The sequence below is a fragment of the Calonectris borealis genome, chromosome 1 (genome assembly GCF_964195595.1).
Source record: "Calonectris borealis chromosome 1, bCalBor7.hap1.2, whole genome shotgun sequence".
Classification (NCBI taxonomy): Eukaryota; Metazoa; Chordata; class Aves; order Procellariiformes; family Procellariidae; genus Calonectris; species Calonectris borealis.
In genome coordinates this window covers 133,277,550-133,305,095 of record NC_134312.1, presented here as the reverse complement: position 1 = coordinate 133,305,095, position 27,546 = coordinate 133,277,550, and the positions used below count along the sequence as shown (strand labels likewise).

The 27,546-nt window shown below is 40.4% G+C and overlaps 1 protein-coding gene across 11 annotated transcripts in view; it reads right to left on the bottom strand.

The window, feature by feature from the left end:
* Positions 1-1,494: 1,494 nt before the first annotated feature.
* The window catches only part of EIF1AX (eukaryotic translation initiation factor 1A X-linked), a 28,230-nt gene continuing 2,178 nt past the window's right edge, over positions 1,495-27,546 (bottom strand). Inside the window, exons 3-12 of one of the 11 annotated variants that reach the window (XR_012677509.1) lie at positions 24,711-24,814; positions 22,987-23,037; positions 21,919-22,000; positions 21,720-21,811; positions 19,422-19,540; positions 9,989-16,315; positions 8,638-9,107; positions 7,785-7,982; positions 7,399-7,603; positions 1,495-3,770 (exon numbers count right to left, since the gene is read on the bottom strand). Coding sequence is in view for 2 of the 11 variants with exons in the window: in XM_075175156.1 (XP_075031257.1) it covers positions 20,499-20,564; positions 21,720-21,811; positions 21,919-22,000; positions 22,987-23,037; positions 24,711-24,814 (395 nt within the window). In the remaining 9 variants the exon portion in view is untranslated. Of the gene's footprint in view, positions 3,771-7,398; positions 7,604-7,784; positions 9,108-9,988; positions 16,316-18,169; positions 19,541-20,119; positions 20,565-21,719; positions 21,812-21,918; positions 22,001-22,986; positions 23,038-24,710; positions 24,815-27,546 lie in introns of those variants that run through there. The other 10 variants (XR_012677504.1, XR_012677505.1, XR_012677517.1 and 7 more) reach the window with 10 other exon arrangements.

Genomic DNA, 27,546 nt, shown 5'->3' with positions numbered 1-27,546 from the left:
TTATCTTTTGAAGTTCAGCCGGAGCTATTTGACTTGGCACAGGTTGACGCTAATGGGGTCAATCTTCACAAAATAAGTGAAAACAGAGAAAGAGAGGAACTCTCTCATCACCTTGTCCTTCGTTATTTACTGACGGCACAGGCATTTTAAGTCATGTACAAACATAGCCCTGCCTACACACCCTGCTTTACTGAGCACGGTAATGGGATAAACAGTAGTGGAATGCAGCTCAACCCTATTTCACACCTGATTTAAATTGAATATTTTTTCATCAATGTTTCGTTGAAAGGGTGATATATATTATTTCTCCAGTTCTCCCGCAAATATGGCCTTCCTTGTTTAGCACCAAATACCTGCTCTTCTCCTCCAGGTTCAAAACCTTGTGAGCCATGGATCTTAAGAGCTGTGTTATTAAAATTGCTTTGCGAATTTGTGGCCAGGTATCATTGGGGGATATGAACAAGTTAGACTTTGATGAGTTTTGGATTGCTTTTGATTCTGGGATTAAACTAAAGGTTCTTTACTGCAGTATTAGGCAAAGAAAAGGCAGAAGCTCTGTTAGCTTTTCATGCTTTAACAGGATGTGACACAGCCTTAGCATTTGCTGGGAGAGGCAGGAGAAGATAAGTCTTGCTTAGGGAGGAAAGAATGTGTGCCCTGCAGCCATAGAAACATTTCTCCGTTTCTCTCCACCACCTGCTGAAGTGATTGATATTTGCCTGAAGGATTTGCAATTATTTGTAGTATTTTTGTTTAACTGCACCAGTGTACTTTGCCAGGAAGAGGAACATTCCTTCCCCAGCAGTACATCTATTCATATAGGGGAAGATTATGTTATATTCATATATGATAGAAGCATGGACAGGAACATATCTACATCAGATTGATAATGAGCTGTTCTCAAGGTTATGGAATATCAAATCCTAAGATATTTCTACTCTGATTGAATGCCTAAAATAGCATTAAACTAATTAAGTTTAGTTATCATTGAATAATAATTATACTGCATCAAATGGCAGACAGTCAGTAGAAAATTAGTTTTTTACTTTTTTGGTTAAAGTAGCATCCTGTGTATAAGAAATTAAGTCACCTTGAAGGGAAGGGAAGTCACAACTACCATGGGGATACAAAACCTCTGGAACATGTAGACCAGGTAGGTCCAAGAAGCCAGGCAGTCTTGAGACTACATAAATTTATTAGCACTGCACGTGCACAGAGGACTCTGCCTCACACTCGCAGGGAGACCATTTGCGTGCTCCGTGCTCACCCCTTCACGTATGACTGGTAAGTCCGGTGCCTCAGCCTTTCTGAGCACTATCCATAAGGTAACTGGAGGAGAGGAGTCAGCGTGGTTTAGGTCTGCTTTCATAACTACCTATAAGGAATCTACAACAGACACAGATGCGACTTAATGCGAATATACTTAATACCTGCCCAGCATAGGAAAACAGAAGTTGAATTCTGATTGCTTTTGTTTAAAGAGAGAGAAAGAAATTGTAGAAGATGAGGATTTTATTTACTTTCACAATCAATTTTCATTCTTCCTTAACCTCCACAGACCATGCGTGTGACTTGGCACACTCAAATATAAAGAACGCGATGCTGGTCACAGTGATTCTGTGGTTGCTTCAAAGCAAGATAAATCAGGCTATGCCTGTAGATGCTTACAGTCTAAACATCTCCTGGTTATTAAAATGAGATCAATAATTTTGAAGCAAGCAGTGCTTGAAAAATAGTTGAGCTGAGCCTCAAATCAATCGGTATAAAATATTATACTGAACGTTTTAACACAAAAGGGGAGGGTCTATTGACAAAACTTGTTCATCAAGAATGAAATGGATCCTCAGGCTGAGCGCCACTGACTTCAGCACAGCTACAACAAATTACACGGTCCGCCTCTGAACAGAAAAATCTGTTATTTCAGTTTATAATTTATAAACATTCAACAAAGAAATCTTAAATATATATGCTGAAAAGATAAAATAACAACTATACAGAAGTCTCACAGAGATGTACTTAGATAGTTGTCATACATTTCAAAACTTGAGTAAACATCAGATGTTAATCAAACATTAACTTACCTTAATTTCACAGGTTGAACATCAGCCCCACGTACAATTAAGGATCAATTTTCTGCCTCCCTGCCAATCTAGCAATTCACGGAACATGCTGCTTCCTCTAGATTTGAATTTTATAGGAGTTATAACTAAGCAAACATAGTGAATGCAGTTTGTAAATGTTTACAAACCTCTGCAGCCAACACAAGAGAGACCAAAATATAAAATAAAAAGATCTGGTAATTGCTAATGGTTTAATAAAAATAGGCATGACAGACTCTGTGGAAATAATGTAAAGGATGGTACCAAATGCATAATGTTGTTTTTGCAGTCATTTAGTGTATTTTCTGAATTCTAGCTCTTTGACAATTTAGTTTTCCCCCCCGCCCTTTGAAAATCAGGTCTAATTATGTCTAGTATGTATCTTGTAATTTCCTTTTTTTTTTTTCCCTACTGCATATCAGAATGTTCAAAGTTTGTTTTTAAATTAATTTGCGATAATTATGACTGAAGTTATTTACTCTGCCTTCAAGCTCAATTTGAAGATGCAACTAAGCCAACTAGTTGGAAAAAATTAGGATGGCTAAAACCAGCGTTTCTATTCAATGAGAATTCTGCCATTTCACAATTTCTTTTCATTCCAAATCAGTTAAAAATAATGGAAATTAATTACTTGTAGTTAAAAAATGTTTAAGGATTTTGCATATTTCTTCCTAGCCATATGATAGAAAGTTTTCATAGCAGTCTTGCATACCTTGTTACTGCAGTATAGCGATCTGTTAGCACATCTAGGAATAGGCAGGTCCTCCAGTCTGAGGACTTAAACTTTTCCATATTTTTTTTCTTTTCTAAATGACGTGATGGAGATCTACATCCCTGTCTAAATCCAGCCCCCAGGCTCTCTTGGGTACTGCAGGCTCTCTGATACTTCCGTACAGTATTTTTTCTACTCTTCTCTAAACGATTTTAACTCAAACATGATCCATCTTATACATACCGTCCCTTTTCTTTCTCTGAAATCATTAATGGATAACACTATTTTACCATCTTTATTTTTCTCTTTATCTTTCCTAAATGATGCATATACTTCCATCCTGATATCCCAGCCACAACTGCTAATCCTCCACAGGTCTCTGTACTAGCTAGTTTCACATTCTGACTCAGTTGTTCTGGATCCTCTGTTTTGTTGTACCAATGTAATAGCTTCACACTGGCCACCACAAGAGGCTAATTTTTGGCCAGTACTTTCCCACTCTGTATTAGCCAGCAAGTGCTCTTATCAGTATTGGCACTTTCATTCCTCTGACCCTCTGATATTTCTTTCTCACTACATTATCATCACGCAGATTAAATGAGCCTTTCCCAGCTTTGTTCCCTACTTTTAAATTTAAGCTCTTATCAATTGAACTAGCCTTCATCCCAGTCCAGAACTCAAACTATTCAGTATACGATCCTCTTCCAAGAATGTTTCCTAGTGGCAGACCAACCTTAAACCTTCCTATAGGGTGATCTGTTGGTCTTCACTGTCTAGTTGCATCTTTCCTCTAAATCTTTAAAGACCAGAAGAATTCCATTCCATTTTTATTGATATTTGTATTAACCACATTTAACTGGGTTGTAATTTCAGACATCTTTTCCATGTCTTCCTGCTAGCAGACAATTGCTTCTGCAGTTGGAGCAATTTTCCCATCTTTATTCATGAGTCTTGACCTGCTGGAGCAAAAATGTGCAAGAGTCAGGAAGACCATCTCCTATGTGGTTTAGATTAGAATAATTTTATTTAGTTTGGCTAATGTCTTAAGTAAACCACTACCACTTGACAGACACACACACACAAAAAAAGCAGTGTTAGGTACTTAGCGTCAAACTCAGGAAGACCGAAGCCCAGCTGGAGCTGAGACTGCTGAGGGGCACTGGTTGGAACAAGGCAGATTCTGTGAGAATGCTAGTTGGAAAAGCAAGTTCAAGGAAAATGGGCTTCTGCTGATGGAGACCTGTGCTGGTTTTGGCTGGGACGGAGTTAATTTTCTTCACAGTAGCCAGTATGGATTTGTGCTGGGACGGAGTTAATTTTCTTCACAGTAGCTGTGTTTTGGATTTGTGCTGGAAACAGTGTTGATAACACAGGGATGTTTTAGTCACCGCTGAGCAGGACTTACACAGAGTCAAGGCCTTTGCTGCTCCTCACCCCACCCCACCAGCGAGGAGGCTGGGGGTGCACAAGGAGTTGAGAGGGGACACAGCTGGGACAGCTGACCCCAACTGGCCAAAGGGATATTCCATGCCATATGACATCATGCTCAGCACATAAAGCTGGGGGAAGAAGAAGGAAGGGGAGATGTTCAGGAGTGATGGCGTTTGTCTTCCCAAGTAACGGTTACGCGTGATGGAGCCCTGCTTTCCTGGGGATGGCTGAACACCTGCCTGCCGGTGGGAAGTAGGGAATGAATTCCTTGTTTTGCTTTGCTTCAGTGCGCGGCTTTTGCTTTCCCTATTAAACTGTCTTTATCTCAACCCAGGAGTTTTCTCGCTTTTACCCTTCTGATTCTCTCCCCCATCCCACCAGGGGGGAGTGAGCGGCTGCGTGGGGCTTAGTTGCTGGCTGGGGTTAAACCACGACAAGGCCCCTAGTGACAACAGGTGTCAATGAAAAAGCTGATGAACTCAGTGCCTTCTTTCTGCCTCTGTCTTCACAGCCAAAGCCAACTCCCAGACCCCTGCCTGTATGGGCACAATTGGGGAAGGAATGGGGTGGCCAGCAATGGAGGAGCAACAGGTTAGAGAAACTGGATGTATTCAGATTCATTGGGCTGGACAGGAATCACCCCAAGCTACTGGAAGACCTGGTGGGCCTGAGTGTGAGGCCGCTATCAATCTTCACCTTTAAAAAAGGCGAGAAGGAGAACTTGGGAAACTACACGCCAGTCAGCTTCACCTCAGCCAATGGAAAGATCAGGGAGCACACAATCAGCAGCAGTCAGCCCAGGAAGGCAAACCACGTTTGACCTGCCTGATTGCCTGCTGTGATAAAACGACTGGCTCTGTGGGCAAGGGCAGGGTGGTGGCTGTGATATACCTTAATTTGAATATGGCTTTTGACACCACCTTCCCCAGCCTTCCCCTCTGGAAACAGCAGAAGCATGGACTGGACAAACAGACTGTTTAGATGAATTGAAAACTGGCTGTAAGGGTAGCAGTCGATGACTCAGTATTTGGCTGGTAATCAGCAAAGCACCCCGGGGTCAATACTGGCACCTGTATCGAATGCCTTCATTAACAACCCGGCTGCAATGCAGAGCTCATTCTCAGCAGATCTGCAGGTAACACTAAGTTAGGGGAAGTGGCTGCTGGTTCAACCCAGAAGAACCCTGAAAAACTTAAGGATTGGACAGAGACCTCATGATCCTTATAAGAAGTATGAAGTTCTGCCCCCAGGGCACGTACGGGTACAGGCTGGCTAGGTCGTAGTCCTGTGGGTTACAGTGCACACTGGGTTGAATGTGAACCTGCCACACGCTCTTCTGAAAGAAGCTACATACTGGGCTACATTAGAAGTGTGGCCAGCACGTAAAGGGAAATTTCCTGATAATCTCTACTTGGTACCCGTGAGGCTATACCTGAAATAGTGTTTAGTTTTGGATACCTCTGATCAAGAGGGACATGGTGGAAAAGGAAAGAGTTCAGTGGAGGGCTACCAAGAAGTCTATTGAGGAGAGGCTGAAGGAGCTGGACTTATTCAGTCTGCTAAAAAGGAAGCTAGGAAGTGACATAACATCAGCCTACAACTGTTGGAAATATTATTACAAAAGCGACAGAGCCAAACTCTTCTTGCTACTGCCAGCTGGTCTAACAAAGAACCATTGCTACAGTTTACGGCTTGGGAAGTTCAGACTGGGCATCAGAAAATAAAATCAGCAAGAGGGTAGCTGGGCACTAGAACAGGTTGTCCGGAGCGGTGGAGGAATCTCTGTCACTGGGGCTTTTCAAGACTCAGGCAAAGCCAAGAGTGACATAATCTAGTGCTGAGCTGGTCCAACTCAAAGATAGCCTCCAGAGGTGCCTTCCAACCAACATTTTTACAATCTTGCAGGAGGTCTTGGGTCTTCACAACAGCTTATTATTAAAGCCCTATTATTAAAATAAACTATTTATTAACTTGTTTGGTTTCATGAGTGGTGGTAGAAGATTGTCACCTGGCCTGTTTGAAGACAGAACATTTAACAGACGGGAAACACCTTGGTGAGTTACGTAACTGAGACAACACCTCTCATCAACCTGCTTTCTGGAGTGAGAACTATAGCAAGAGACTTCAGCTGAGAGCGGGCATTAACGCCACACTTCTGCTCCACATCCCTCATTCCCTTGCCCTGGCACCCGTTCACTTTTCTGGCTTATTTGACTTTGTCCTCCACCACATTAAAATCTAGATCTAGACTCAGTTGCTCCTTCTGCCATGTCTGAAACAAAGAGAACCTAAGTTACTAATTAGCCTTTCTCTGGACTACTGTTATCAAAGCATTACCCAACTTCTTTGCTCTGTGGGAAATGCTTTGGTATAAATAGACATATTCTGCTGTGAACTATATCGATTCCATAACATCTCAGCCCAGTAGTTTCCCCACACTGCATGATACAGAAAAAAAAGCGTCTCTTTCTCAATTGCATTAAATTTTTTTTCCTCCATCAGCAAATATTGAAGATCATAATTTTCCTCTAAATCTGTGGACTGCCATTGCCTTTATCAGTTAGGAATAAGCTGCACATGAAGGACAATTGCTTCTGAACAAAATATAAATTTGCCAGGTTTTTCTATATAGCTTCACATGATGGGGCAGATCAAATCGTAATAATCCATTTGACGCTTAAATCTTAATAGAAAGATAATTTCAAAATTATAGTTCTGTCCTCAGTACAACAGTTATAGAGCATCTTCTGAAGCAGAAGAAATTGAAGCATCTAGACCTATGAACGAATTCTGGTCCTACCTCTTTGACCCTCTGCACTGGCCACAGACTTCTGTTCTAGCGATGCGGGATGGTACGGGGGAGCATGCTTTCAAAAGGGGGTGAATCGGATGGACCTGCACACTTGGGATCTAAAGAGTGGAGGGTTTTTTGATACTTGCAAGAGGCAAGTGGCCATGGTAATGAGAGTCCACATGATTTCTATAATCTTAGGCAAATGATAATAAGGTCATTTACAGTCAATATGATTTTCAGGTGTCACCACTAATAGAACTTGCTTTACCATATTCAGGGAAACACTAATCTGCTTCTCCCCTGTTTAGAGGTGTGGGATTTTTGTTTTTCCTTACAAAAACAAAGCAAAACAAAAAAACTACCCTCAGAGTGTAGTATATATCCATGTATTCTACACATCTGAATTCTTCCTTTTATGATGGATTTGACCTTGGATCGAGTATTCTAGTTTTCAATGGAGAAAGGATAGGACATGTCGTATCTAAAGGAGAGGAGCAGAGCAGCCATACTTGGAGAAACTAGAACCAGAAGACACTTGATAGGATGCACCCAACGCACCTACGAGTGCTGAAAAATCAGATATTTTGGTTTATAATGTATAAACGTTCAACAAAGAAATATGAAATACATATGCTAAAAAAGGTAAATTAACATAACTTTACAGAAGTTTCAGAGATGTATTTATAGATAGCTGTCATACATTTCAAAACTTGCGTAAACATCTGATGTTAATCAAACATTAACTTACCTTAATTTCAAAGGTTAAAGGTCACTGTCATGTACAATTAAGGATCAGTTTTCTTCCTCCCTGCAAATCCTGCAATTCATGGAATGTGCTGCTTTCTCTAGGCTTGAATTACCTAAGAGTTTTAACATCATGGAGCTGATGTCATTGTGAGGCCACTCTCGCTAATCTCTGAAAGGTGGTGGTGATCAGGGGAGGTTCCTGGGGACAGGAAAAAAGCAGAAGTTACTGCTCGCTTCAAGAAGGGCAAAAAGGAGGATCCAAGAATTTGCAGGGCCTCTCCTCAGTCCCTGGGAAGGTGGTGTTGTAAATGATTTCCAAGTATATTAAGGATAAGAAGGTGTTGGGGAGTAGTCAGCGTTGATTTACAAAGTGATCATCATGCCTCCCCTATAATGAGGTGATAGGAGTAGCTTGGTGGAAGAAGGGAAAGCAGTGGACATTATTTATGTTGACTTGAGTAAGACTTTCAACACTGTCTCCCATAACATCCTCGTAAACAGAATTGATGAAATAGATAAATGTACAGCGGGGTGGACTGAAAGCTAACTGATCTGCCAGGCTCAGAGGGTTGTGATCAGTGGCATGAGGTCAAGCTGGAGTCCAGTCACTAGTGGTGTACCCCAGGCGTTAATACTCCTCAACATTTTCACTAATGACTTGGATGGTGGGACAGAGCACACCCTTAGCAAGTTTGCAGATGACACAAGACTGGGAGGAGTAGGTGATACATCAGATGGGTGTGCTGCCATTCAAAGGGACCTCAACAGGCTGGAGAAATGGGTCAACAGAATCCTTATGAAGTTCAAGAAAGGGAAATGCCCAGTCCTGCATCTGGGGAGAAAAAGTGAAGTACCTGAGGATGTACTGAAACACTGTATCTGACCTCCTTTTTCTTTTGTGGAGGTCCGAGCAACAGAAGTCTCCTTTTACCTGCCTTTTGCCCGTGTCTCTTGCAGATCAGGTGATCCAGCAGTACAGTGAAAGCTGGTGCTGTTTGAACCACCAGTGACTGTTGTTTCCATGCGTGTGTCTGTGACAGTTGCTATTCGGCCATGGAAGAGGTCTTCTGCTTCTGACACTTAGAAGACTGATCTGAAGCTAGTGGTATCTCTTAGACCCTTTTGTCTTAAATATTGCAGATGGAAAACTGTAACTTTAGGGGTTGCTGATACCAAGGCAGTGACAAATAATTATGGCCTTTGAGCAGATACAGGTAGGGAGTTTACAGCCTGTTGAATAGCCAGGCTCTCAGCAACAACAATGAAATTATTCCAGCAGTTGCACATGTTTATTTCCTCAGAAGGCACCTCCCTAGAAGAAAGACTGCAAGCCAATTAAATAAAAAGATGAAGAAATGATCCTACAGAATGAACACTCAAACTGATTATAGACTTAAGAAAAATACTTTGTTTAAACATGAACTTAAAAATAATCCCAGAGCCTGACAGCTCAAACAAGTATACCTCTGAAGGTCCTTCTGGTATGAGAAGTACGCCCTACCCTCTATACTAGCATTTACTTTTCTCAACTGGGATTCAGTAGATATAAATCAGACCTTTGAATCTTAGCTCTAAGTTAGCAATCTGAAACCACGGAAATAATAGATAAAAACCTTTCCATGACCATCCTATGCAGCCAGTCCCTTTTGGCAACCATATAGTTCTGACAGAAAACAAAAACCAAAAAAACTTTAATAGATTGAACTTTGGCAACTGAAAGTTGAAGAAATCTTAGGAGGATAGGCTCAAGACAAAATAACTTGAATTTAACGAAAGTCCCAATCTAAGCTTGAGACATAAGCACATATAAAATCTGTTGTCTTGTGGAAGATTCTTTATCTGGTTAAGAAATCTGCAGTGACAGTCTGAATCTCACTTATTCTCCCAACTAAGTTCAATGGCTATTAACAAAACTAGCTTAAAAAAAATTTTCAAAAATAATTCACAGGGGGTCCATAAAACATGAGAATTATTTCTTTCCCCCAAAGGTTTTCAGATCTATATATCTGTGGTTATGACAGTAACCAGTATGTGGTGCAGTTTTCACTAGAGATGCATGCACATCTGATAGCACTGAAAAGAAAAGCTAGTCTAAAAAAAAAAAAAAAAAAAAGAGGGAACCTCTAAATTTTTTTACGTGATACATCCCAGTTGTATTTTTTCACTTCATGCAACTCCTCTGCCGAGACAGAGTCACTCAGTTACCTTCTCTACCAAGGAAGTGAGTCAGGAGTTCTCAGATTCTTGGAGACAAGTTCAAGTCTTGTGATTCAGATCGAGTGCTCCAACGGCTCAGTGGTGGACCAAAAAATCCTACCCCAGATGCTTGTTTCAGACTGCAGTAAAGAACACTGTTATGTTGAGACTACATCCGAAATACTGTGTCCATTTTGGGGCTCCCCAGCATGAGAAAAATGAGCGAGTCCAGCAGATGACTAACAAGACTGCTGAAGGGACTGGAGCACGTGATGCTGAGGAGAGGCTCAGAGATCTACGTTTGTTCAGTCCATAGGAAAAAATGATGAAGGGACATCTTACTCCGGTCTGCAACTGTGTAATAGGGTGGAGGGGAAGAGAAGAGAAAGCCAGACTCTCCTTGGTTGCGCACTGTGGATGAACAAGAGGCAATGGACACAACTCAGAACACAGAAGATTCCAATGAGATGCAAGGAAGTTATTTCTTTTTAACCATGAGGGTGTTCAAACCCTGGAGCAGGTTTCCCAGAGAGGCCGTGGAACCTCCATCCTTGTAAATACTCAAAAAGTGACGGGACAAAGCTAGGAGCAACCTGCTCTGACTGGACCTGCTTTGCACAGGAGGTTGGACTAGCAACCCCCAGAGGTCCCTTCCAACCTGTACAATTCTGTGAGTTTGACAACTAATTAAGGCCGTGATTTCCTCAAAGTCTTCAGAGGCTATACCAGCTTACAACAGTCTTCATACCTCCACCGCTCTTCTCACCTCCCGGTGCATTTCTCCTTCAGCTGGGCTGGCACTAATGCAAACTGAACAGGGGAAGTGACCCAGCTTAAAAATAGGCTTGCAAAAAAAAAAAAAAGCTTCCTTAAGTAACTTAACTGCCCTGAGATGGTTCAGAATGTGCTGCAGAATGTGCTGTATTGGTACGCTATGGCAGAGGTTCAAAATGAGCATTGACCAGGGAAGTTTTTTATCCAAAAACATTGTCTTGCCAATGATCAGTGTGAGAGTTTTTACCATTTCAGAAACTCTCACGTTTTAATACATGTTAGTTTTCAGTCCTCTTCTGTGCCAATTACACCAATGCAATATTGTCCTGCCAACACAACCATACAGAAATAGAGTAACGCAAATACCAACTTCATAAAGTGGTCAATACTCAATTCTATACCAAAAACTAACCTTCCGTATGATCAAGGGACTAATTTCACAGAAGAACTATGGGGGGAACTTTAGTTGAAAAGACTCCCTCGCTACCACTAATCCAGCTCAGCCCAAGAGAGAACAAGGTTTCTGTGGCTTCTAATTTTTTATTATTGTATAATAGTACAATATAATAGTATCATCTGTTGAAGAAATCATATGGATATAGTACTTCAGCTATGTAAACTAGGTGCATTCGTTATTGTTACCATAAAAAATATTAAAATCTATGTAAACGGGCAGGAGCCTCTAATCTGAATCTCTGATTGATATGCAAGATGTAATAGTCCTTCTGATCTCCACTGGATCTCATTTTCTTCTCACATACCACATTCTTCAGGGTGTCCTGAGGATCAGTCTTAACTCTCCAAATATCGTGAAAGTTTAAATTTCTCAGAATTCTAGTTTGGGGAGTGCTCAGTGGTTTAGACCTTGTCTCTTTAGGCATGTGTGCATCATCTACACAAGAGGCTTGGAACAGGGACTAGAGTACACTTAGCCTTTACTTCACAGCACAAAAAAGGAAGTTACTCAAAACCTGCTGTCCAAAGACATGTTCTCACTGTGCCATCATAGATGCGATTATTTGAGCTGGAAACATTTTTAGATCTAGCAGTACTCTCCTCTGTCAAACTACACAAGCAACCTACAAAAGGGGAAGAACGTGCCCCATCTTCTGGATGCATCTCATACCCAAGTTTTGTTGAGGGATTCAAAGGTAAATACAAAGGAAGAACGTACACTTTACATAGCTTCCAGTTTTTGGTAAATGAGTTCCCTTTTTGCTCCAAATGATTGTCATGGGGTGGATGCCGCTAAGCCATTTATTCCCTATACCTACCCTCACGCAGCTGAATGAAGGATGGTCTTGCAAACCTCTAAAAATAGAGGCTGGAGGAGCACACAGCCGACTGCACCATCAGATTTAAATGCTTTTGTGATGCCATACCGAGCAAAAGTTTGAACAGAGCTCGAGACAGTATTTCTGCACATCTCAGTGACAGAAGCAGTTCTTGAGAACACCAAAGGGTTCAGAGAAGCCCTGTGCAGCCCCACCACCACAAGAGGTGGTTCTGCTCTGTGGCAAATCTCAGCAGGCTGCTAGCAGGCAAGGCAGACACCGTCACGCCTCTATGGAGAGCATAAAGATTTGAAGCCTTTTCAGGTGGGGTGGGGAGTGTCCAACAGGAGCCTGGAGAGAGACTCGACTTGGAGCTGAAGGCCTAGCACTTTCCTAGTATGTGATGAAAAGAATTGACCTCAAGGTTTTCTCTGTCCTGAAAGAGGAACGTATTTTCTCCTTTGTAATCTACTGTTCTATAATGACTCAAATATTCTGCTAGCATATATGGAGCTTTTCTACAATCATATGTGCAAATGATGATTATGTGAGTACCGGAAAAAAAGAATGAAAAACCTATTCAATCAAGAGTAAGTATTATTTTGAAAACCAGTAATAAGGAAATTACCTGTTTTAAGGAGGGCTTGGGTATCAAAGAAGGAAACTATTAGGTGCCATTCCCCATTCTCCCTTCCCCCTTTCATTATTTTAATTGATTTAGAAGATGTCAGTCTATGCAAGTGATCAGAAACAGTCAGTCTGTCTTCTCAATATAAAGTTATTGGCTACTTGGCACTCAAGCTGTTTCTTCTAAATGCTTCCCCATGCCCTAAATCAGACACACATCTTCAGTGTTTTTTGATTCTCTAACATAACTATTGCTAGGTTCACCTAAGCTGCCTATAATACCACATATTCAGCTACTGGTTATATTCTTTTCTCTTTCTTAGTTACCATACATTATTTTCTAAATACTACAGTTAACCTTGACTTTTGTAGTCCTAAACAGTAACTTTACAGCAGTTTAGTTTAAAACATTTCATGAAGCCTGAGATCACTCTTCCAACCTTTGTAGACAAAATGTACACCTAGCAATACGATAGCATCAATTCAAATTGGGGAGGAGGGGAAGAGGAGGAGGCTGTTGAGGATTACAGCATAATTAAATAGAGGAGCACTCGCTAATCTTGGCTTTTTCTGCTTACTTTTCAGCAACTGTTTCCTTAGTTGGTGGGAGTATAACAATACACCAGTATTTGTTCCACTTATAGGCGGCATACTCACATTTTTAGTGAAACAATCCCTACGCTGTTGCACATTATTTCCTACACTTTTGTGAAATCGGTGCCCTATTTTGGGAAGGGGTTTCTGCTCACTCGCCAATACTCTGGTTAACAGTAGTGGTCCAAAGACACATTACTAGGTTGCAAGTGGTATAAGCTGCTATTAAGGGAATAGAGCTGACAACCACAGTGGGATACAGGGTGCCCATTACTTCTGACCCAGTCACTCGAGTGGAATGCAGTAGGACTGGACAACCACACCAATGGGTCTTAGGGCATCTTTTAAGACGTTTTCAGTTAGCAGGGCTGGCAGAACCATCCAACACCTTTATGGATTCTAAAATCAATAGATGCACCCATACTTTTTCTTTTCCAAAGTGGCTAGTGCCATTTAGGTGCCAAGAACCAAATGCTCCATTAAAGATTTCATAAGCCACAGGTTCACTGAGAATAAGATACTGCAGGTCCTTCTGGTTAGGCTAACAGCTGCAAAAGTCTAAACACTACCTCTCCAGAGCTTAAGAAGCTATTTCCCAAATCCAGCAGAAACCTATCCCGACACACACTAACAACTGATCTGTGGCTTCTTCCCTTTCATTTCTATTCAGGCTCCCACACTGCAGTCAGTTAGCAGCAGAGAACTGTGAGGTTATATCGCCAATCTGAAGATCCATCTCTATATATTCTGTCACACCCTACACAGTTACTTAGCACTGGCTACTTCTGCCATTTTCAGCAAAACTTAGGATCTCGCTGCATATTGTTATTTGCTCAAGACACAAGAGTCCCTACGACTGAGCTGTTGCAAGACTCCCTCTGGTCAGCCACCTGCTGCATCAGTTGATAATTAATATCCCAGACCTATTCCAGAGCAACTTGACAAGGCGAGTTGGGACGGTCACTGTCCATAGGTTCCGAAGAAGGCAAGGTCTTCCACACCTTTTCAGGGTCTTGGGCCTCTTGGTGAGTCTCCAGGACTACAGCTTTAACCACTGCAGTTTCTGTATACATCTCCAGTTTCAGCCATGAGCAGGGGAGATCTTTCCACTGGGTCAGGCAGCAAGAGTAAAATTCTTCTCACAAACCTTGTTAATGCATATTTCCCCACCCCCCACCACTGTCTGCTACAATTAGTTTTAAAGCCTTGTAAGTCAGAAGCTGTTTCCTCAAGCACTTTGCAGCACTTGGCTTTCCTCTCTAAGCACAGACTAAACACAGTAACTGCACTGTCACTGTCTTGAGGGTTGTCACAAAGCTGAATCCTCTCCGACAGCAGGTACCACTGATGGTGGAACGTATATAACCCATGCGGATCTGGGTGTCCCATGGGGATCCTCCAGTGTATCTGCTGCCCTTCGCTGTACCTACTACAGATGGGGACAGCAGTATCCATCACGCGTTGCTGCCAGCAACAGGCTTGCTCCTCAGCCCATACTTACACGCTTGAATCAGCTTGCTCTTGAGGAAGAAGGTGATCTGCTTCAAAAACCTTGAAAAAAATATCTTAAGTGTTTCCATTCCCAGCAATCATTATTGCAGACTCTGGGCACCTCAGGGTCCCTGACACCCAGCAATAGAAACTCCTTCTACCGAGAAGCTGAGGCAATCTGCTCACGCTAATCCATCAAGCTTGGTTTGGTTTTTTGCTTCTCTGCTCCCTCCAGAGGCCAAGCATGCAAGGGCATTTTGCTGATGATCTTCCTCAACTGGGAATAAAATTCATTAACTTAATGATAAAGAAGAGTAGGGCTGACTAAGGAATATAGATGCTAGTGACCGCAGAAGAGACTCCTATACCATCACAGCCCAGACACACAAACAGGAGGCACTGGACTGGAGCTACCCACTTTTACAAGAGGGAAGAATGAGTGCCTGCAAAATACAGGAAGAGTACTTCAAAAGGGAATTTACTGTTAGGCAAGTGATGCAGTAATAGGCCCCGTAACTGTTACCAAGTCTCTTTCAGCTTCTGATTAAGCTTTCTTTTCTTGAGCTGACAGCCTGGAGATAAATAAAACTGCTGTGCAAGCGTCCTCTCTGTCTACAAACACATTGGCAAAAAACATGAAGAAAAGCTAATTCATACGACAGAAAACACAGTCTCATCTATGTATTTTTTTTAAAGTATTTTTGTCCCACTAAGCATCTAAAGGAAAGTCCGAAAACATAATTGGTATAATTAAAACATCTGGATCCCAAGTGTGGCCCAGGAGCAAACAAATACTTGAAAGGAGGAACAGGTCTTTAGATGTTTCTAGTGGTACCCTGCTGCTAGTACCTACTTCCCAGATGGAATTACATGAAGGTACTGGGTATTTTCAGCTTGCCTCTCTATTTGGTTGAGATTGTATTTTATAATCACAAAGTTGATCTTTAGCGTTAAATTTGATGGCAAGATATAGCACAAGCAACCTGAATTAATCAATAGGAGCTCTGACTCATGCTTGCTGTGATAGAAAAAAATAAAAGAAAGACATCCTCCCTGTTCACCTCTTTTCCCTCCTTCCCCAAAGGGCATGCATATCCTGAGAAAAAATTATGAAGATTCACTGTTTTGTGTCAAAATGAGAAAGCATTGCCAACAACTACCTTCACAAAAGCCAGCAACAAGCCTCAAGTTTAAAGGGACAAAAAAAGCTGCACTCAGACTGCTCCAAGATTATTTCAGATACTACTTTCCCCTTCCCACACAGAAGGCTGCACACACTTTAACTTTCAAGTCCTCGCTCCTGTGGTCAAACTACTTAGATAGCATAGTGTTCGCAGACAAAAACCTAGGCTTGAGTCCTCTACTGAACCATACGATACAGGTGTTCAAGTTCCACGATACTGATGTTCAATAACAGCAAGTGATTGAAGCTTGCTCAACAGCAGCAGCAGTCAACACCCCAACTCACCTGGAGACAAGACTTACCTCATCCCTGCAGGGCCACAGGGAGCAGCAGTCCCAGCGTTAGTTCACAACCCAGGCAAGTCACGAGTCCTATCCCTTCGTCATGAAGAACCTGGTTAGGAGCACAGCCGGGTACCACAAGCAAACTGACACCCTCAGTCAGTTCATTTTCATTCACGGACATCACTCAGATTACAGAGCCATCGTTGTGCCTGCCTAACCTCTACCAGGTTGTACACTGTACACTAATTTACTTCAAGTATATATATAAAAATGGTACCATGTATTGTATGTGTGGCATGTATCATATCTATGTATGGCACTAGCACATAGTACCACCTACATGCATACTAGCACATACAGTGCACAGTCATATGATATAACCTATCAGCCGTAACAAGTAAATGGCACAGAGCTCAACAATCATAGGTTACCGGCTCCTCCTCCTCTTGCATAAGGAGAGGTTTTTGGTTTTTTTTTAAAACCATATACTTTTTTTCAATTAGTGTGTCTGGACTATATCTGCTAAGGATTAGAGTGGAAAAGCATTAGGGCTGTCCAACCAAATGCACAGCAGCCCCTATTATAAGGTGAAGAGACAAAGAAGATTTGGAACAACGAACAAAAATCATGTTTCAAAGTTTTAATCACAGAGAAGATCTCGAAGTGGGAAACATGTTAGAGAACACAAAGTTTACACTTTAGCTGCAGAAAATTAATTTTTGAATCCCTACTTTAAATTTTACACTATAGGTAAAAAGCCAGCAGCAGTTCCCAAAGTTAAACAAGAATTATTAAAAAATTAATCTAGAAAATACTCTTACAGATAGAACACCTTTCATGGCTTTACAGTCAGCAATTCTGCAATCCTTTACCTGGCAGCTGCTGTTCTACCACTGTTCTTTGCATGGAGACATTGAGAAAAGAGCTACTTGTGCGAGCTGGTTTTGCCCCCCAAAGAAAAGAGAAGCAAGAAGGGACAATATAAAGCTGCCTAGACTGGTCTGTGAAAGGAGCTTTAGCAGTGGACAGAGAAACAAGATGAGGAAATGTATTCAAGGAAGGCAACGCAGCCTAGCATGTGAGTAGAAACCAGCTGGTGCTGAGCCAAAGCATTAATAAGAAATTAATAGTTAAACGGGAAATTTCCTTAAAAACTCTGCTGAGTTTAGGCTGAGCCAGACATAAAGACTGGAAGGAACCTCAGGGCAAACCATAACCAATTCTGCCAGGAACAAAGATTCATCTTTGTCCCACAGCTGAAGTGCCTGTTATACTGGAGAACTCTGGTACAGTGCAATAAGTTCCTTGCAACAGCAGTGTCTTCTTTCGTATTTCTCTTTACCACTGACCACGCACTTTACATTTTTCCCACATGTACAAGATTGGTTTTGGCAAGTATAATTTCCGTAATATCTGTATCTTCAGCAAACATTCATTGTAATTTAATCATTAACTTTTCTGCTAGTGCAACTGAAAGAACAGACATCTTCTGCACTTGGACCTCAGGATCAGTTTTGAGAGCTTTTAACCATTTGCAGAGCTGCTCATAGTCTGCTTAATATGTTGAAGAAACTAATGAGCTAGAGAATGGTTTGCAAACCTTATCCTGAAACATTGCAGCATTTATGTTGCTTTGCAATTGAACCTTATAGGCATACAAAAGACAGTAAATTCATACACTTTAAGATGAGTGGAGTAAGAATGCTGTATTGGTAGTATCTTTTCCCAATATTTAGCAAGTTTTTACAATAAATATTTAAAACCCATGAAACATTTGGCAAAATTACTTAATACTAAGAAAACGTTATCCCTAGAATAAGATACCAGACCCACGTAAGGAAAATAGACACTATAACGAAAGAAAAAAGTAAAAGAGAAGACATTTTCGCAAAAGCTCTGGAAGTTCCAATCTAGCACAGAACTCCTCCTTAAAGATCATGTAAAGCAATGAGGCCATTCCATATTTAAAGCCATTTTGGTTTTATCTATTGGGGTAGTCACTTTACATCATACCAAAAAGACTGTATAACGAATACAAGTGTCAAGAATCAGATTTTTATGGCACAAAAGGAAGTTTTCCATTAACCTGCTTTCAGAGTTGTTAAATACATAATTGAAGACAAAGAAACTAAGGCTACCACAAAATAATATTTGCATGATGATGTTAGTCTTTATTCAGCTTCTTAACTGACTTCTCCAGTCTGAAGGTGGAGAAGAATCTTTCCATTAGTTTGTTTCAGTGATTTATTCTGGATGAAAAGATTCTTTTCCTACGTTTGACACAAACTTATTTTCTCATTTATATTGTTACTCAAAGTTCACATAAGCTTTAATGTTGTACCTTACAATGTATGGAATTTAAGATTAAAATAAAACTCTACTCTTAACATAACCTTTTCTATAATGTAAAAATATTCTACATGTTTAACATATCAAGAATGTTAAGCATTCATTTTGGGGAAAAACTATTTTATGCATTTTTCAGTACAAACCCAACTGTTAATGTTTCGGATTAATGTATCCCTGTTAAGTTGGGTGCCACCCAGTGTTCATCTTCTGCAACTACAGCGTGACTACTGTACTTAAAACACAGAAGAGCTATGCATACAAGACAGTTTTTAACAACTGCAAATTTGAGATGCTGCTTACTTTTTATCTTTACTTCTCCCCTACCCCTCCACTGTGGCAAATTTACATCTTTGAAATAATGAGTGTTTTTAATTATCAAAATCAGTATAAAAATAGCAGCATGCTACTAGACATGAAAAGCAGATTCATCATGCATTATGAATTTAAATGCAGATTTCTGCCTTCCTTTTATATTATCAAAATCTTTTTAAAGTTAACATCAAGGCAAGGGGTATAAGGACAGACACTGCATAGTATGATTTGATACTAATCTGAACTGGGTATTTGTATTTAATCAAAATCCATTGTAATTACAGGGTAAACAATTTTTATTTCAAAATACAAGTGTAACTGGAATTGTAGTGATGAAAGCAGAAGAGGGAAAAATGCAGTCTTTTACAGCCCATGTCACTGTATCTCACTTACATCCAGAGGTAAAAGCTCTAATTGGTGAACAGAAAAAATATTTGTGGCATTTCATTGAACCTTTGTGATAATCCAGCATTATCCATTTCTAAAGAAATATAAATACTTTAAAACAAACATTGAAAATAAATCCTTTTGATGTAACAAACTACACTCTTTACCGAGAATTTTCAGTCTTCTTAAAAGAAAGGGACTTCACCCAAAAAATAATCGAAATATCAATGTAGAACAATCCTTGGAGGAAAAAAGTCGGAATGTAAACCTCTGTTCCAAATTAGATCTGAAAAGCAAAAACACCATACCACAAACTTAATTCACATGCATTTTTCATCAAGCAACTCTGTCTTTAAACTATTTTCATGGTTCAACAGGAGACTTCCTGAACTCAGTACAGTACTGTTTTTGCCTCAGCTCACGTCCTGTTTTCTTAACACGTGAACAACTACTCTCCTCTTATGTCCCCACCACCGTTATGATACTATAGTCATGCAGGTGAGCAATTCTGCCAATATAATCACATATAAATAGTACAGCCATAAATTAGCTCACGATTCTCAAAAACGAAGCAAAACTGAGTTTAAGGGTAACTTCCCTAAGTACTGACTATCCAAATTCATTTGGTGGCAAAATGAACCGACATGAACAACAAAGGAAAGGTTCCACCAAGTCTTTCACGTTAACTATGACCTTGGAAGCCACACTTCATTCTAGGTAGACTAGGATGATCCTCAGAGAGGTTATTCACATTTTATCTCTTTATGTCTTTTCCTTTCTTAAAGCATGATATTGATATTATATCGCATAGCTAACAGAAGCTTAAAAACAATCATAGCTGCTCATCCATTATCCCACACAAAGATCCATTAGTTTGCAAATCTTATTCTTCCAATATTCCTACAGCTACTTATCACTTTGACATCTTACAATAGCTTCATTATTAAAAGCATGCAGTACTAGAAAGTGTTCCTAGCTTCAGCAAGCTAAATCTTCAGTAAGCTCAACCACTTACAGGTCCAAAGTGCAATTTTCAAAAATCTGAAGAAAAATTCATCAAGATTTTGGTATTTTTAAGATATCTGATCTAATGCATCATATATTGAGAACCTCAAAAAAGTCAAAATAATATAAGCATTTAAAGAGAATTAATCACATTACCAACTCAGAGAGAGGGAGGACTAAAAAGATGAAGAATTAAAACATAGTAATATACTTAGAACAGTCTATCCGATTAAGTTAACTCACTGGCTCAGTAAGTTACTACTTATCCTCTCAGCCAGCTGACCCTGCACACATTCATCTCTCAACTGCAAAATAAAGTGCATCATCTTAGAAAACATTTCACAGCAGATTCTATTTCTGCAATTTACTATATAATTTGAATTATAACAATTTTACTCCTACAATTTAAGAGTGTGCATGGTCAGTTACGACGGTTTAGTGATAAGCAGTAACACAACTGATTGTGACAATCTGTAAATTCAGGATTATGGTTAACTTTAGTAACTACTAAGATGCAGCTTTTTATGATTTTTATGTAAAGAAAAATGGAGACTTGAAGTCTTTGTTTTTTTTAAAAACACAAATCCCTCAATTATTTCTGTACTTATTATTAGACAGTGAGGTTGTTAAAACTACAGAGGAATCAGAAAGGTGAAACCCACACGTGTTCATGCAATTCCACAAAATACCTACATAACCTGTGACCTGTTCCAGCAGTTGCTGGCCAATGTAGTTTGCATCAGCAGTTTATGGCTCGCCCTGCCTGGACTGAAGGGGCCACAGCTGCCCTACGTGGCACAGGAGCTGACCCACCAGTCTTTGTGCCCGCTCCCCAAGAGGTCTTTCTAGCCTACTGTGCAGGGGACGCAAGGAAATCCTACTGGTCTGCTAAACCTTCCTGTATCATCTTTCCACCATGAGCTTGTTGTAAGGAGCTTACACTTCAAAGAGCAGTACTGAGGGCTACATTCAGTTCCTTCGATATGAACATACCCAGCTACATCCATATATGTAGCTGTCGACTCACGTAACTGCAACTCCTTGCGCACACATGCACACACATATATATATGTACACACACACAAATATATATATATGTACACACACACAATCATTTGAATGGACGCTGCTATGTAACTCTAGGTCTTTGCGGTCAAATGACTGATTTTCTTTCAGGTATCTTAAGGATAATGAGGAGACTGCACTCCACGTATGTTTCAATAGTATGACACTAAGCATACTATTTGCTTAGAGGTCAACTAGGGGATGACTGTAGGACAGAAGAGAGAACAGAAAGCTGGCATGCATACGTCCACACCACTTTCTGAAGCAGTCCCTGAGAAGGTGAGCTATTCTGAACATCAATGTATTATTTTACTTGCTCTAAACCAAGGAAAACAGCTTATTGGCAAAGATGACAGTTTCAAGCATATGATACAAAATGTATGTTTACTACTTACGTCATCAATATCTTCATCATCATCTCCAATATCATCAAACTGGATTTCATCATCATCTCCAGGACCAAATGTGTCTGTTTCATTGATTTTAGCTAAAAAGGAATTTGGAGAAGTTAAGGAGTGCACTCACACCAAGTCAAGATAGATTGACAATTCTTGCCCAATATGAACTTCCAATTTGAAGTGAAAAGATTCTTACCATGTTCTGGAAGCTCTCCATATGCTTTCAGACTTCTGGCTTCATCTGCATTGTACTTTAGAATAACATCAGCCTTGTTATCCTAAATAAGAATTTATTAGAATTTATTAGTCATCTATGAAGGAAAAAACCTCCCTATTAACCTTGGCAGACTAGTAACACCTGTATTATTTACAGAAGAATAACACCTGTATTATTTACAGAAGAATATCTTGTTCCTCCTTCCCCTCCAGTTCCTTTAAATGTGAAGTAAAAAATGCTCATTTGTAGAATATCTTCATTTCTTCTAGGTGATAACTTAATTTTTTCCTATTATAAGTAATTTGAGAAGTTCAGTTTCATGCCTTTGAAATTACTCTTTCTTCAGAGAACACACATAGCGAGGTGTTTGGTGTTAAGTCAGAAAGTGTTGAAACTTCCTAGTTTTAAGTAGCTTAATATATACAGTAAATGACAATATCTTAAATGTTTTACAACTCTTAATGTACATTTCAGAAGCAGAATCTATCTTCAAACAACTGATGACACAACAATAACATTCATGAAAAAGCATTCACCCAATGAAAACTTGACAACTGTTTTCCATTAACCTTTACATTAGGTAAAATTATGCTACTCCATTTTTGGAAATTTAAGTAGAAACTAATCACTGATCAATTGGCCTCTTAAGGTAAAAGCCTAAACATCAAGGCTCCAAAATTCTGATTACCAAAAAATCTCATGATCACAATAAAATGTTTGGTGCTTGGCTCAATCTCCCTTGTACCACAGGATCCAAGCATCAAGCAGCTACACCTGGGAAAAAAAGGTCAGGTGTCATGCCAATAAGCACCTTCACTCACAAAGTCTCAGGCTGCAATTTAGAAGAACAAGTTGAACCAGGATTTGTCATCTACTCATGACAATCTTTCTGTAATACAAGGAAACTAAAAGTCATGATTTAGCATAACCAAATACAACTTCAAAGAAAGCTAGATGGTCATTTCCTCATGATACCTGCTGCAATTTAACATTAAATAAAGCTGTTTGTAAGATATTCTTCATTGGCAAATTACACTGAATTTTTACCTGGTAGTCTCTTAAGCCAACCAATATAATATCAGATGTATTTATCCAAACCTGAAAGAGAAAACGTATGTTATATTGCAGAAATCCAACTTTTGTTGGGTAACACAAGAGTCAAACAGCACATTTAGGTTTACTGAGAGACACGAAACATTTTACATTCTACAGCCACCATTTTCACTTTCTAATCAGTAAACTGGAAATACCCAATTTTGTTCTTTAACAGCAAAACCAAGGTCATTAATACTCATAGATATATTATTTCACATGTTACGGAGCTATTACTAAGGTAAATCAAACTTCTTTGAGGAGCTTTTAGCCAACAAGGTGGTTATTAAGTCATAACTTCTGAGAAAACAGAAATAATGCATCAAGCCACTCTCTGAACTAAGCTCCACAAGGGCAAAAATGAAAAGAAAAACCTGATGAAGGGGGTGATGGACAAGCACAGTGAAGAGCACAAGAAAATGAATGGAGTTGTTTCTAGTAACTGACTATGCTAATCAGTCAAACCAAAGCCAGAAGCCTGCAAAACAGGACAGGCCAATTTAAATGCACAAGACAGTTCTATCCCACATCAGCTTGATTTTTTTGGAGATGAAATATATTTCAGTTGAGATTTCCTTTCTTTTAGACATGAGGAATAGATAAGTGATGCTTTCTGCAGCAAGAAATTAATTCTGCAACACCTAGCATTTATCTATGTACATTCTACATTACTTCAACAGTTTATTGCAGTGTATCGCAGGCAGCTAGCAGGGCTCACACCAATACCAAGACACATGCATTCACTGGTCTCCAAAAACGGACAGGTGGAACAATCCAGAATGAACACAGTGAACGTCTGGTTTTATTGGCAACTGACTATCTGAGAGGACCTCCTCCGTACCATACACCAGCAGAGGTTAGAAAGCTGTAACATCTGACAAGGGCAAGAGGGGACACCATCCCAAAGATGGGAAAGTTAAGAATACAAATACGTACACCTGACTTCCCTGAAGGTACACACTTTTGCAGATCAGCTTTGCACGAAAGTATTTTGGGAACTGATGAAGCGGACAATGAAATGATGGCATCTGAGGTGCCTGCGGGAAGCTATAAAGAAACCTTCCGAAACCATCCCTATTGAGCTATTCTCAGATGAGTCACCCAGTGAGAAGATGATAATTATTCAGTTCCTCCCCAGATCAAACCAAGTGGAGTATCAAACCCTGATTCTTATTGGTTTAGGGAAATAGCATACAAAAAAGGTGGCTTTGGACAGCTCTCATACATTTATTTTCCTATGCTGGGTGTCAATCTTCATGTTAATAGAAGTTCTCCTAGTAAGCTAAGTACTGATCTAGTCTCAGATATAACATGCTGATTTTCCAAATAGTCACCAAGTTCCCCATCTACAGTCAGGCAGCTTTTTAATATTTCATCTGCATATAAGTTTCTAGAATATGAAAAATCAGTATTTCATAAGCAGCCAAAAAAATCTCTCCTGAAATATACACATCCAAAGGCAGCCTTTCAACTACAAGCTTCATTCAAAAGTCAAAGACTGCCTACTTTTGTGCCAGCAATACAAACAGAAGAACAAACTAGTTTACTGTCAAAAAAGAAGTTTAAGATATTAAGTACAGTAGAAACATTAACTTTTGTAACAAACTACATATGTAAATCTTTACAATTATATATCATGCATAATGTCACTGTTCTCTATTGCAATGCTTCAGAATTACCTTTTTTCTTAGTTTCCCTCTAATATGACATAACCTCTTCACACCATCAAAACATAACGCCTCCAGTCTTCCATTGCCTAACATCTTGATCACCTGGGCATATTCTGCAAGAGACGGTAACATATAGCGAAACTTCTAAACAAATACAGCTTCGTGAAACAACCAATAACTTTTACCACTGTAACCAAAATTTGCTGTAACATTTTATCAAACATGAACAGCTGAGAGGAGCTTCGATCAGCCACACAGGCTGCTGAATGTATCACAGTTTTCCTATCATTGATGTTAACATTTTCAAACACTGCTCATTCTTGGCTGTATCCATGCTTTTGTTCCCTCTGAAATGCTTACTAGATAATTTTTAGAGCTATCAAGTCACACTCAGAGTTTGAAAGTTTATGACAGCACCATAGCGCCTGTCCTAATGGACAAAATCTCGTGCTATCATTGAGGGAAGAGGAGAAAGCGGCACATCCTGTATACCCCACTGATACTCTGAATCCCTTCTGTAGAGGCTCTCTGGAAAAAAATGCTGTTCCAGAAAGGACACATTCTGGTGTTCTCAGAAACTGTCTGAAAGGCAAGCACCAGGCTTCAGCTGAAAACTATGAAGCTTTTCTCCAACACCCATGCTCAGTCTCTCACCTTGTATTTAATCTCCTTCCAGAAATCACTACTGAAGTACTTCACACACATTATTAAAGTTTGCAGCATAATGTATTACCATTTAACTAAAAAGAATAAAGCTTGTAAGAATTATAACATTATTATTACAAAGCTTGTCAGAATTATAACATTATTATTATAAAGCTTGTCAGAATTATAACATTATCTGACTGCCCATACTCACCAGGAAAAAAAATTTTCTCAGTTAGCCAGAGCTGTATTTCAATATTCTAAAATCTTTCCTTAGCACAAGCTAGATGGTCCAACAAACCACATGAGAATATTAATAACAGATAATAATGTTTCATTGCTGCTTATGGCTTGAAGAGGCGTACTCTTCGCTGGGTAAAAAACTGGCTGGGTGACCAGGCCCAAGAGTGGTGGTGAATGGAGCTAAATCCAGTTGGTGGCCAGTCACAAGTGGTGTTCCCCAGGGCTCAGTTTTGGGGCCAGTTCTGTTCAATATCTTTATCAACAATCTGGATGAGGGGATCGAGTGCTCCCTCAGTAAGTTTGCAGATGACACTAAGTTGGGCGGGAGTGTTGATCTGCTGGAGGGTAGGAAGGCTCTGCAGAGGGACCTGGACAGGCTGGATCGATGGGCTGAGGCCAACTGTATGAGGTTCAACAAGGCCAAGTGCCGGGTCCTGCACTTCGGCCACAACAACCCCAGGCAACGCTACAGGCTTGGGGAAGAGAGACTGGAAAGCTGCCCAGAGGAAAAGGACCTGGGGGTGCTGGTCAACAGCCGGCTGAACATGAGCCGGCAGTGTGCCCAGGTGGCCAAGAAGGCCAACGGCATCCTGGCCTGTATCAGAAATCGTGTGGCCAGCAGGAGTAGGGAAGCGATCGTGCTCCTGTGCTCGGCACTGGTGAGGCTGCACCTCAAATATTGTGTTCAGTTTTGGGCCCCTCACTACAAGAAGGACATGGAGGTGCTGGAGCGTGTCCAGAGAAGGGCAACGAAGCTGGTGAAGGGTCTGGAGCACAAGTCTCATGAGAAGCAGCTGAGGGAACTGGGGTTATTTAGTCTGGAGAAGAGAAGGGAAACCTTGTCGCGCTCTACAACTACCTGAAAGGAGGTTGTAGCGAGGTGGGTGTTGGTCTCTTCTCCCAAGTAACAAGCAGAGGACAAGAAGAAATGGCCTCAAGTTGCGCCAGGGGAGCTTTAGATTGGACATTAGGAACAATTTCTTCACCGAAAGGGTTGTCAAGCATTGGCCCAGGCTGCCCAGGGAAGTGGTGGAGTCACCATCCCTGGAGGTATTTAAAGGATGTGTAGATGTGGTGCTTAGGGACGTGGTTTATTGGTGGTCTTGGCAGTGCTAGGTTAATGGTTGGACTTGATGATCTTAAAGGTCTCTTCCAACCTAAACGATTCTATTCTATTCTGTGATTAAGTGGATTTTGCTTGGGAGTTGAAAAGGATTTTAAGTTTTACAGGTGCATCAAAATCAACTCCTTTTTTGCTTACAACTGTCACAGAATATCAGAAAGAGCTTAAAAAATGAGTTCAGTGGTCACTTCTTTTACAGTGATTTAAGTCAGTACTTTTCCTGTATTTCTAACAAAGCAACTGATTAGCTGGTCACTAGGCAAGTACTCACATATATGTGAGCAACTACAAGAGTGTGACACACAAGACAGGGTAAGCCAAAAGGGAGGTGATCTCACTGTCACCAAAAGGCAGGGGAGAGGGGAATCCTAGTCATCACTCTCCAGCTAAACACTCCTGTGGCTTACTTTACCTAACAACATCCAAGTAAGGACCTTGCCTATTGCTCCCGTTTTAGTAATTTTTAGATACTCCAACTCAGGAGCCAATTCAACCAAACCATCAGGGGACAGTGGAAGAACAGTAAGACATACCGTTCTGCCAGGTCAGTGACTTCGAAGAGCTCACTGAAGGATCCAAGAAATGTTACAGTCGGTATAAAACCCAAAGTGGGACTGTGCATCCAAGAGACGACAACCAACTACTGGCAACACTGAACTACATCAGCTAAGCTAGCTGCTTACAGACCCTCACACAGAGCAACTCAAGGGATTTCTAGTGAATGTTTACATACATACTGTATTACACACAGCATCACAATCAGGTCAAGAAGAGGAAAGCTTCATTCTTAAGTGGTGAAGCTATTTAAAATTTCCCTTTTCCTAATGTCTTCCT